General features: G+C 31.8%; 1 protein-coding gene across 1 annotated transcript; it reads right to left on the reverse strand.

The window, feature by feature from the left end:
- Positions 1-660: 660 nt before the first annotated feature.
- On the reverse strand, positions 661-5,035 carry LOC149194538 (putative serine carboxypeptidase-like 23). Its single transcript, XM_089407688.1, has 10 exons — positions 4,570-5,035; positions 4,370-4,477; positions 3,082-3,177; positions 2,894-2,986; positions 2,508-2,593; positions 2,046-2,285; positions 1,523-1,656; positions 1,315-1,404; positions 991-1,096; positions 661-891 (listed from the first exon to the last, which is right to left on the reverse strand). Exons 1-10 carry the CDS (start codon positions 4,952-4,954, stop codon positions 751-753), a joined length of 1,479 nt encoding a protein of 492 aa, XP_089263814.1. The 5' UTR covers positions 4,955-5,035; the 3' UTR covers positions 661-750.
- Between the last annotated feature and the right edge of the window lie 6,892 nt (positions 5,036-11,927).

Here is an 11,927-nt window from a genome sequence, read left to right on the forward strand (position 1 = left end):
ACATGTGCATACGTTGGTAACGAATCATATCCCTGAATGAATTTGAATTAGTTATTAATAAAAAGTTTCATCGTCAAGCATATTAGCGTTTAAATTTGAAAAAATTGAGGGATTTCAATGGGGTTTCGGTCTTCGTTGGTTAATTAGAATTTGATTTTAATTTTTTTTGGATAAAATCTATAACCATATTTAAAAAATGAATTTTGTAATTTTTTTTAATATTTATTTTTAAGGTTTTGTTGGTGAGACATATCCAAAAAAATTAAACATCCAATCACTTGAATACAAAAAGCTACCAACATTCTTTTTACCAATTATACCATTACTCACAAATCTATTTTATAAAATTTATTATTTAATATATTTTTTATTAACTTTACAAAATTTACTACATTATATATTTATTTATTAATATATAAATATTTATTTAAATAATTTTCTTAAACAAGATTTATCAATATATTTATTTCTTAATATATAGATGTTTATTTAAATGATTTACTGAAAAAACATCTATCTATATGACATAATAATGACTTCTTTTAGATTTAATAACATTCATTTATAAAGAATGCTAACATTTATATTAAATAATGCATGCATATTTAATTCCGCAAGACCAAATGCAGCAAGTTCAATAAAGTCTGTTTAATTCGTCCAGGTCTTCCATTATTTTCATACAATTTCGATAAAATATGATTGTTTTGGCTATGCATTTTGCTGATCGCAAACAATTTCTGTCATACCCGATCATTTTGGCAAGGCTTTTTCTTCTACAAAATATTTGAACAACGTTAAAGCCCTTGACGGTTGAAATTGCGGAACTTCATGCCCTGCCCCCCTAACGGTGGCAAATGTCAAACCTTTGTAAATCACAGTATATCCACCGACCTGCACCATCCCAGAGAACGCATCCATTGAGTAGAGATCAAATCAATATTATCATAATATTTTATCTCTGAAATTAATGAAACTCATTTCATTATGTACCTCGTAGCCATCAGCCCAGGGGTGCCATGGAGTCTCAATTGGAAGCGTCAGCTCATTGATGGAGAGTTTTGTCGCGGTCACAGGAACTCTAGAATCCGTGTCTCCGCTGATAGCCAAACGAAGAGAACAATATTAATAAAATACTTGAAGTGATTGTTCGAAAACGGATCTAATACAAATTAAGTGATTATTCGGGAACGGCTCTAATACAATTTTTCATTAAAAAAATCGATAGATACTAACCAATCTTATTTTTACTCAGTTATTTTTTGTTTTTTGTTAATAAACTCCAAATCAGGGCATTGAAATTGTCCTATATTATACCTGAAAACAAGTATCTTCAAACCACTTGCAATTAGTTGACGATAAATTGGTAAGACAGTTGAAACCGAATCCGCCCAAAAAAGAACATTACTGGTATGGAGTAACGTGAAACCATATTTTAGCACATCAAGTTGTGGCTATAAGAAGATTGAAAACTTAAATTTTCACAAAAAATGATATTAGTAAGTAGGTCGAAAGTTTGATGTACCTGCAGTGGGTCCAGCTATAAGTAATGTTGGTTACATTTGCATGTATGGCTTTCTGAACTTCCGGCCTATTAAGATACACGGATACGTAGTTGTCGATGCAAGGATTATATCCTGGAATTTCTGCTTCTTCTTGCTATTTACACATCAATCATAAGTACAGTCAATCTTTAGCAAAAGCATCGTTCCATTCGAGATGTCAAACATAAATAAATATACATAGGAAAAGATGTAAAAGAGGGCTGTGGAGCTTAGCTGAACTGAACTTTACTGCATATTTTGGGAATACCATGAAAATTAGATGGAGGGGTTGTGGATTAGTCGGAATTTGTAACTAGTGCTATGATAAATATGTAGGTAGTTGTAATGGGGCGGGGTTTGCTGACGATGTAGCTTCATCTATAACTCTTATAACTGTAAATATAGAAAATGGACGATGGATTAAGGGTTGGTTTCTGATTGCTAATGTCATTTATGTTATATATATATATATATATATATATAGATATAATATGCTGAACTTACCCTCGCCATTTTGGATGGATTATCTAGGCATATCGGAGCATAGATACTGTAAATATCGATATTTCCCATTTCTGCATAAACTAGATCTTCCAAAACATTGCACTCTCCTACACTGAAGTTTGAAGCACTGCAGTTCAAAATTGCTTGCTGATAGAGTTCATCCGATATCAATGCATGACTCCATGCGTACTGAAATGTTCCAATAAAATCTGTATCATCATTCATTAGGCCATTTCCAACCTGCATAAATTGAATGTGCGGGCTTCAGATTGATTGTGTAACGAAGTTTCCATATTTTAGAATTTAGCAAGATGACTTTCTGTAGAGTTTGCGAGTTTTATATGCGAAAACTTCAGATGCTCATGGATAGAAAATAATTTGTATGTTGGATTCCCCTTTTATGTATTTTGATTTGAGACGGATGATATTTCTGAAAGTCACAAGTGTGTGAGTTGAACTTACCATTATTCCTCTGAAATTGATAAATGATGCCTGCGACAAATTTTTGTGATGTAAAATTTTTGAAGCCAGCTCTGGAATGTAATATCCTACGACCAATAATTATAGTTAATACCTTCAATGAAAAATAAATGTTTCCATCGAAATCAAATCAACTTTAGAGATATTTTTTGCAGCGCTGACATAGTTTGTCTTACAATCACCAAGATTATCATAGCTGTTAACAAATTTCAGGACAAGGTCTGTCCAGACTATCTTGTCATCAAAGATATGAGTCGTGCATTAATTTTTACGCAACGCCTTGCAATTACTCTCAGCAAAGTTTTAATTATATGTAGTCTGAAACTAACAAAGAAGTTCAGGCGCCTTAGGTAGTGGAAACTATATACCTGCATAGCTTTCGCCTGCAATGTAAAACTTTCGAAATTTATATTGAGGAAACCTGTTGAACCAGTTTACCAGGAATGCATACGATTCTTCCGCTGGAATCAAACAAAAACCCCGTTAAAAAGTTAATATATCCCATCATCTAAACGAGGCTTTTTTCAAGAAAACTGAAAACAAAATCACAAATTACTCGTAAGTTTATCGCCAGTTTGAGTATAATCAGAGGTTGTATTCGTGTAGGAGAATCCGACGCCTGCGGGAGACTCCAGAAACAGTACGTTCGCAGCTGTTAGAAGCACGGACACGTTAGCTATTTAACCTGACATCATTATCTCTAAAAAGTTTGTAGTCGTACTGAGTGGGATACCATTTTCTATTGTCTTCTATTTTTATATTTCTAAATTTTATTGGTATGTGGTTTAAGAAAATATGATTTTTCGTTAAAATCTAAAGATAGAATGTGTGCACCCAACTCTCTAAATGTAAATTTTTATTTATTTATTTATTTTTACAAATAAAAAGATGTTAGGAAATAATTTAATATTTAGCTTTATAAATTAAATTATTATGATTATTTATTTATAAGAAATAATAGTTAAATTTGATAGGCATATTAATTTGGATAATTTTTTTCGGATTAATTACATTATGAATTTTTGATTGACCTTTCAAATTATCTAATGTGATTTATTTTCGAATAAAAAATTCATAATATGATTAATGATTTTTTTTTTATCAAAATCAGTGTGAATCACAAAAGTCTAAAATCAGACATATATTAATACAAATTAAATAATAAAATAAAAACAAATTATTTTTATAAAATATTAATATATTTTAACTTAACTATATAAATTAAATTCAAAATAAAATTTAAAAATTAAAAACTAAATAATAAAATAAATACAAATTATTTTGAATATAACATACAGATATTATCAATGAATCAATAATAACATACCAATGCCATCTTAATTCAACGATTATTACCATGTTCTGCCGTATTTACTATTGGCCTTAAAAAAATCGCGAATTATTAATTATAATAATTTTGAAAAAAAGTTACTAAATAATATTTTATTAATAACATCTATAGCATCTTAACGAGGAGGTATTAATGATTAATGTTAAAAATAAGCACACACAAATATTTTGGTAAGAATTTTTTTTTTACGAAATTTCGTTTAAAGATTTAATATCATTTAAATTTAAAAAAAAATAATATGCTTAAATATTTGTAAAATTTATTTTCTCTAATTTTTCCAATATTAGAATTTGGTAATGTTAAATCATACTCTGAAATGTTAAAGCTATACCAGATATGAAATGTTAGACCTATCTCAGATGAAATTAAGCTGCTTCTACGTTAATTCATACTGCACAAATATTAACCTCATGAATTAAAATTCCGGGCAGACTAGAGATCTGAATGAATAAATATCAGTACAATTTCAGGAGTAAATGAGGGCAATACTGGCCTTGGTTCCATGAGTATGGATTGTGGCTAAGAGTTCTTCCGTCTGGGTTAACGCGAAAAGGCCCTAATTCCGCCATCGCTCCATATCCCAACGACGAACATCCAGGCCCTGCGAGAGTATTTGTTTGTGAGAACTAGAAGAATTGAAGAATACAATTATTATTGGAAACCTGTGAAAAGCAAATAGTCAAGCGAATTTACCGCCGTTAAGCCAAAGAACCAGCGGCTTCTTGGAGGGATCTCGAGTGGCCTCGGCGAAATAATAGAAAAGCGCTCTGCCTGCCTTGACATCAACGGTTACATATCCAGAGTACTGTCGGAATTTGAAACCAACGGGCTGACCTGGTAGGCCTTGTGGGAGATAATCGGCCTCTTGCGAGGGTCCCTCTGTCAAATATTCGGAATCGTTCTTGAAACTGATCGTGGCGCTGTCAGACTCCCATTGTATAGTTTGTATGGTATGGTTTCTGTATCTTGTAGCATTGCGCCACGACCGCAGTTTGTCACCTTGAGAGGTGAGCTGATAAGACGGAGCAACTGCTAAGGCCAAAAGGATTGGCAGAAGAAAACACTGCATTCTGTGCATCTTGATAACCGAACAAGGAAGGAAAAACGGAAGTTGGTGTTGTTGATTAGAGTTTTCAAGTACAGACTGATCTAAGGGAAGGCCGGGTGCATTACTTATAGTTAGTTTCAGGAGCAGGCTGTCAATTGCAAATGGAGGGAGAGGAAATCGGAGTACGAGAGAGATAGCAATTTGGGAGGGGCTTTTCTTTGATCTAGTTTGGAAATGGAAGTCCGTTCACAATCCAAGAGTGGTTCGAAAATCAGTTCCAAAATCACGCATGGAGGGCCCACGGCATGAACAAATAATTGTAAACACAGGCTGGAGAAGCCAATACATATTGTGGGATTTACGTCATCAACAAGTATGATTACCACAGCCCTTTTGTCTTCCTATCAAGGTTCAGAATATTCAATGCTCTTCAACAGCCACAAAGTTGGATGGTGTTGACAAATGGCCATATTTGCAAATTATTTATACAACGTGATAGGAAACTTAGAAAAAGTCAAATATGGTTTTATTTAATTATTTTGTTGTTGGATTGTCATGTAAAAAATTATTCCATTTTAAATAAAATCATTTTAAGTTTTTTAATTTATATAATTAAATTTTTAAAAATAACAATATTTTTTATATTAAAAAATCAAATATTATAAAAAATTAGATACTTTAAATATATATTCATCTGGTAAATCTATCATTCGTTCACACAATTAAATTTTTTCATAAGTTTAAATTGAGGAAAGGTTTGAGACTTCGGGTAAATCTACAATTAAGAGGGATCTACACTAGTTTGGAGCAAAACAATAATAAAATGTTTTAGTTATAAGAAATTTTGTATTTTGACTAGTTTTGTATGATATATATATAGTTGACATTGGAAGATTTTATGAAGGATTCACATTCTCCACGTTAAAATTTAATACATCTCCTTCTATTTGAAAGTAAAAAACATATCTCTCTATACATATGTATATAATTATTTTTACCATTAGTATTTTTTAAAATGCTATATGGAAAATCCATATTAAAAATTAAATTGATTACAAACCTTCATTAACTTTTATCTCTATATATGTTTGTATATATGATTTTAAATTTTTTACTAAATATGTGCATCAAAATATTTGATTTACCATACATATTATTATTATTATTATTTTGGTTAATGTATTTCTGTTTTAAATATTACACGTAAATAAACATAAAATAAATTAAACATCATCCCTCAAAACCAGATTAACTAGTGAAAAAATGCAATATCTCTCTCCATAGAATAAATCAAGGCCATATTAACTAGTGAAAAAATGCAATATCTCCCCTGTACTAAAATATAAACTACTATTTTTTAAATTTCAAATACTTCGTTTCTATATAAAAACTTAACACTTTTTTTTCTTTTAAGATTCACCATTACATCCCTGTGCAAAAAAATACATAGTGCTTTTCTTGATGCTATGGGCAGCCTTGTTGGGAAACCGACCCAAGCCCGATAACATATGTTTAGCTTCTTGAGATTTTACATACTTTTCTTAACTAATTTGTTTGGAAAAAAGAATTGAGTTATACTTTCCTTAAATAGCTTGTTTGGCAAAAAGAATTTATAACTCAGGTCAAAGCTACAAAATCGCTATCATAAAATTGATGACTTTTCTTGGATGGACCATCAGGATTACGACGAAATTATGCAAAATTGATGACTTTTCTTCGATGGCCATCCGGATTATAGACATATGCATGACAAAGCACCTACATGACACAATGTTTAATGAGATGCTGGGCTGACCGAGCGTGGGCCAGAGGGGAGTTGGTGAAACTTAGAGTGCCCTAGAATTTTGCTACCTTTGCACGCCCTCCAGACAGAAGCCGCCTGCCAATCCTGGTGCAAAGTAGACCATAGAGCACTTGCAGTCCTGACATGAGAAGTGGCTCACGAATTCTTCAATTGAACCTGCTTGTGAATCCCTTGAGTCTGCATCTGAACTCGCAACTGAATCCCTTGAGTGTTGGTTGTTAAGTTACCAGTCAGCCGAGGTTGATCTGCCATCTCGAGAGGAACTCCAAATTGCTTGCGGGCCTTGGTGAAGCTCCACCAAGAGGCAGAGTAGAAAAACATGGAGCCAAATTATGTGAATTACCATCCATGGAGGCATTTCACCAACCAGTTGACTTATATATATATTAATAAATAAACCCAGAGATTCTTAAAACAAAACTCTTATTTACAAATACTATTATCAAATGTGAACTACAAAAATCGAAAACAACACTTTATTTACCAAACCAACCGATGTGGAAGAGAGTGTTTACTCTTTCAATTAACAACGTAAGTGACTGCTCTGCTTCACGACACCTCAAATTATGAAGGTTTTCAATGGGTTTCAACCAACCATATTGAAGAGCCCTTACGCAGCTAAAGTACTTTTACATGCATGTATTTGGATATGATCAATTGATCATCATTATTTATTTTTATTATATAGTAATAATTATTTAGTAAAAGTTTTCATATTTAAAAGAGTGGAGTACTTTTAATAATAATTTGTTATTTTTTATTTAATGTGTAAGGTAGATGTTTATGTTAGTATATTGATTAATGGGCTAAATGAACAAATTTCGTGAATTAATATCTTAGTTTAGTAAATCATATTTTTATTCTAACTAAAGAGTCATACTTAAAATAAAATATGGTATTAATAAGATTTATATTAAAATATGGGTATTAATAAAATTTATATTAAAAAATAAGATTTATATTGAAATATAATAACATAATTTAATACATTAGTTTATAGAAATCAAGATTCAAATAATTATTAGAGGAAAAATTAATTCTATATTCAAAATCTAAAAAGTACTACAAGTAAATTAAAATAAGACTTATTAATTAAGTGTGAAAAAAAACATATGCTTCTAATGACATAGAATAAATTAAAATTAGGATTCCAATAAAAAAATAAATATTAAAAATAAAATCCTTTGACTAGTCAGCTCCCTAATCGTAATTGCATTGCATCTCATATTTATAACCTCCATCTTTTCTCTTCCTTCTAGATGTAGTCTTGAAGATGAGTCTTGTTCTAGACTCGAAAGATAGACTTAAAAATGGATCTCTCAATCCAAAATTTCTTCTAATAAATTTGTACAATTAGTAGAATTAATTAGTACAATTAATGATGGTATTTGTTTTCTGTTATTATTTTTGTATCTTTTTAAATTATTATTTTTAAACTAATATATGAAAATTAGGTATGAGGCCATTAATGTTTTAAGTTGAATCTCAGAGTATCCACAGTAATAATCATACTTGTCAACTTTTCAAATCCCAACAGGGATCCATCATCAGGACAATTACTGAATGATGATAGAAGAAGAGCTTAGTGAGAGGAAGATCTGCAACTCTTCTTGCTATCTTCAATATGAATTTTTCGAGTAAAATGGTCTCATTCCATGTATCCCCTCCGTACAGGGATATAATTTTGGATTTTAGGCATCTGTGGTTCATTTCTTTTAATGTTACATACTTTATATATATAATAACATATCATGATTAAGTTGTTAAAAGAGTAATAGAGATTTAATCATCATTAACTACAACCTTTATATGTGTGTGTGGAAAATGAGTTGATTTTAGCTTAGGCAAATTGAATTACCTTTTATCAATCTAGAACTAAAACCAAAAGTAATCAACTCATTCGACACCTAAAAGAAAAAAGACAATAACCTTGATTTTTTTTAATTTACAAGCATGCACATGGGTTATTAGTAAATTTCGTTTAGACAATATCATTGTTATGCAAGAATCGCTTATAGGACATGTTTCAAAAGAATGTAATTAGCATTAAAACATAGTTTTAAAGACAAAGGATCTATTTTTCTCTCTTAAGCATGGTTAAGTCATCTAGGCTCATCCCATTATTACAAAATTTCCTCATGGAACATGAAATACCATTGAAGGGTCATAGACCCCATAAAGAGAGTGTATGTCATGATTGATCCCTTGCTCATAACACATATGGCCTAGAGGGTTCAATGTCCTATGTAAGTCCCTTTTCCTCCTTTTAAACCATGATTTTGACTCCTAGGCCATTATTGTCACGCAAACCTAACCAATAGCGACCATATCCCACTTAGAGGCCAAAGATCCAATAGAAAGGTACTATGTGGTGTTTTCATGCATCTCTCACCATGTTAATCTCTTGAAGATTGATTAATTTCCCAAGGTTCTTGTAATATTTCCTAACTATTGTTAAGATGCAAAGTCCCATCAATTTATTGAAAACATCACAATTTTCCATATTAAACCACTCATAGATGAAACATTCCCAAGAGATGTGGCATAAATTTTATTTCATGGAAATTTAGATCAATAAGTATAATTTAGTAGCAATCTTAGTTTTTAATCCTATGACCTTGGCTAGACCTCTGGACCCATTATTGGTGAAAAATAAACTAGTCATGACACCTAAAATAAGGAATTGGTTGATAAAATTTGTAGACGATAACACTAGAGATGCTTCAATTTCTCGTGAATAACCTTCCAAGATAAGCGTTGTTCAAAGTAATGTACTTCCACTTAAAGAAAATAATTTGGTGGAGCTTAGGGTCAAAGTTCCCTAAGTCTATTAAATTTCTAATGTCTCAAAAATAGTTATGGTTGTTAGCCCTTCTAAGGCCTAAACATCATATAAATACTAGATTATTTAGAGAATGAATGGTTCATACTTCTAACATATTACTTATAAATATTGTGAGTGTATACCTTCCAATATTTTCCCATTGTCTTTCCTTATTCTAAGTTATTAGCTCTTTCATCTCATTTTTTTCCATAAAAAAAATACATTGAGGTCATCCCTACGCTAATTTCTTCTCATTATGCAAGGTATTTTGTATCTTTAGTTGATGGGGGCTACATGCCAACATATAAAAGGAAAAAAAATCTTTAATTTGTTTTGTTAATCTCATTCATAGGAGTCACATGATAGCTTGGGGAAAACATTATCTATTATGTTCGATAACTCTTATTTAGGAATTATTATCATTATTTTTATGCACTCTATTGAAAATTCCCAAGGGACACTTAATTAAGTGTGGTTTCAAATTTTATGCTATAGGGAGAAGCATTAATCATGTTATTTTCCTCTCAATATGTTATTCTTCTTTACTTACTTATCCTATGGAGGTGTGAGAAATTAAATTAAGCAATAGTCGCTTTTATTTCCTCAGTTTATGGTTTCAAAGTTACCAAGTTCTTTCATAGGAAAAATTGCATTTGAATTAGAATAGACGTATTAATGAAAGAACCATCTATTTTATATTAAATATTTTAGAGTTTGGATTATTAATACCATTTTTTTAAAATAACAAATTAATATTAATCATTCCCAAAGAGAGAAGTATGATATCTATAAAAATGAAGGGGGTTTTCATTATTCTTATTAAACACTACTCTAGGGGCTAAGATTTTTTAGTGGGAAAAATATGTCAATATGTTCACCCTTTTTCTTCGGTTGTTCCCTTATGTAAGATCCCAAAAAACAAAAATATTAATATATCTAGAACATTTAAGTGTTCTACTTAGAGATGCTTGCAATCAAACACCGAACACAAGAGATATGAAAAGAAAGAAGCCACTTATTCTATCAATAATGAGAAAATATTACATGCCAATGTGATTGACCATGAAGCCCTAATTGATGGCATGTGCAACCATTCATCTACAAAAATTCCAAGACACTGAACCCCAATAGTGGACCCTGGATGGATCCACCCAACACAATCTCCATGGGTTTTCACCTTGGGATCCAATTAGAACTAACCAAGCTGAGTTCTCAATAATACACAATAAGATTGATAAACCCACCATTATCCCATTGTCTATCTCCTATCCCATTTTATAGACTTGATGGACTCTCTAGAAACTTTATTTTATTTTTTTTCCCTCGAAAAATGAAGGAAAATACCATGGGCTGATATTATGAGCTAATACCAAAGTAAATACCATGGGAATATTTTGTCCACTTTGACCATATCAAGAAAAGGGAATATTACAAATCCTCCCACCTAGAGATTTCTTGCCCTCAAGAAATCCACTTCTACCCACAACAAAAGCATATGTATAATGATACCTGGATCCCATAAAACCCATTGTTTTATTCCATGCGTCCATGCCAAATGATCCTGAATGGATCTTTTCATACCTGGATCCCAAACAATCCTCTGACCAATCCTGCCCTTAATAGATTCACTAGATCCCAATGCCACCTAAGTCCTATGACCTATGGGTTATGATACTATATCAACCCTTCATCATTGCCTATGCCTAGGGATCGAAGCTGCAATATGCCCTTGGCTAAGGGTATCCTCTTGGGAATCATCCCATTGATAGAATTCCAATTCATAATCTCTCACCAATCCATCTCGTGGGAAGGATCTAATGCATTAATGTCTACATATGGAATAATTCCATTATGTTGATGTTGCCTAATTCTCAAATCATGCTTCTCCACTCTATTAGCCAACATGATCCATTTTGAGAACTCTACCCTCTTCTCCTCAATGTATAAAGGCAGGTTGGTAGTGATGCAAGCCTTATTTATGTACTGCTATATAGGGTTTCTTTGGAACTCTCAACTGTACTCCTCTTGCTACCTTGTGAGGGACTTTAGTCTCTCCTCCACACTATACAGCTTGGTCATTGATTTGACACTTACGCTTATGAGCTCTTGAATTTTCCTATCCTCTTGTACGATAGTTTCTTGGACTATCCAGACTCTCTGCTTCATCATCATAAGATATGTCTTAAAATGCATGATATTTTCTCGAGAGTTCTCTACTGGCAGTTCTAGTGCCCTAGTGAATGTCGTTGTATTTATCTGCATCGGATACTCAATTATCATAGCCCAGCTTGACCCTTTGCCCAATTCTCCAAAAATGGATCATCTTTCATACTATATTTTTCATGTTGTCCCTCATGATCATGCCCATCATGTCA

The sequence above is a fragment of the Pinus tabuliformis genome, chromosome 2_2 (genome assembly GCF_031772625.1).
Source record: "Pinus tabuliformis cultivar Carrire ecotype Pingquan chromosome 2_2, CPIR1, whole genome shotgun sequence".
Taxonomy (NCBI): domain Eukaryota; kingdom Viridiplantae; phylum Streptophyta; class Pinopsida; order Pinales; family Pinaceae; genus Pinus; species Pinus tabuliformis.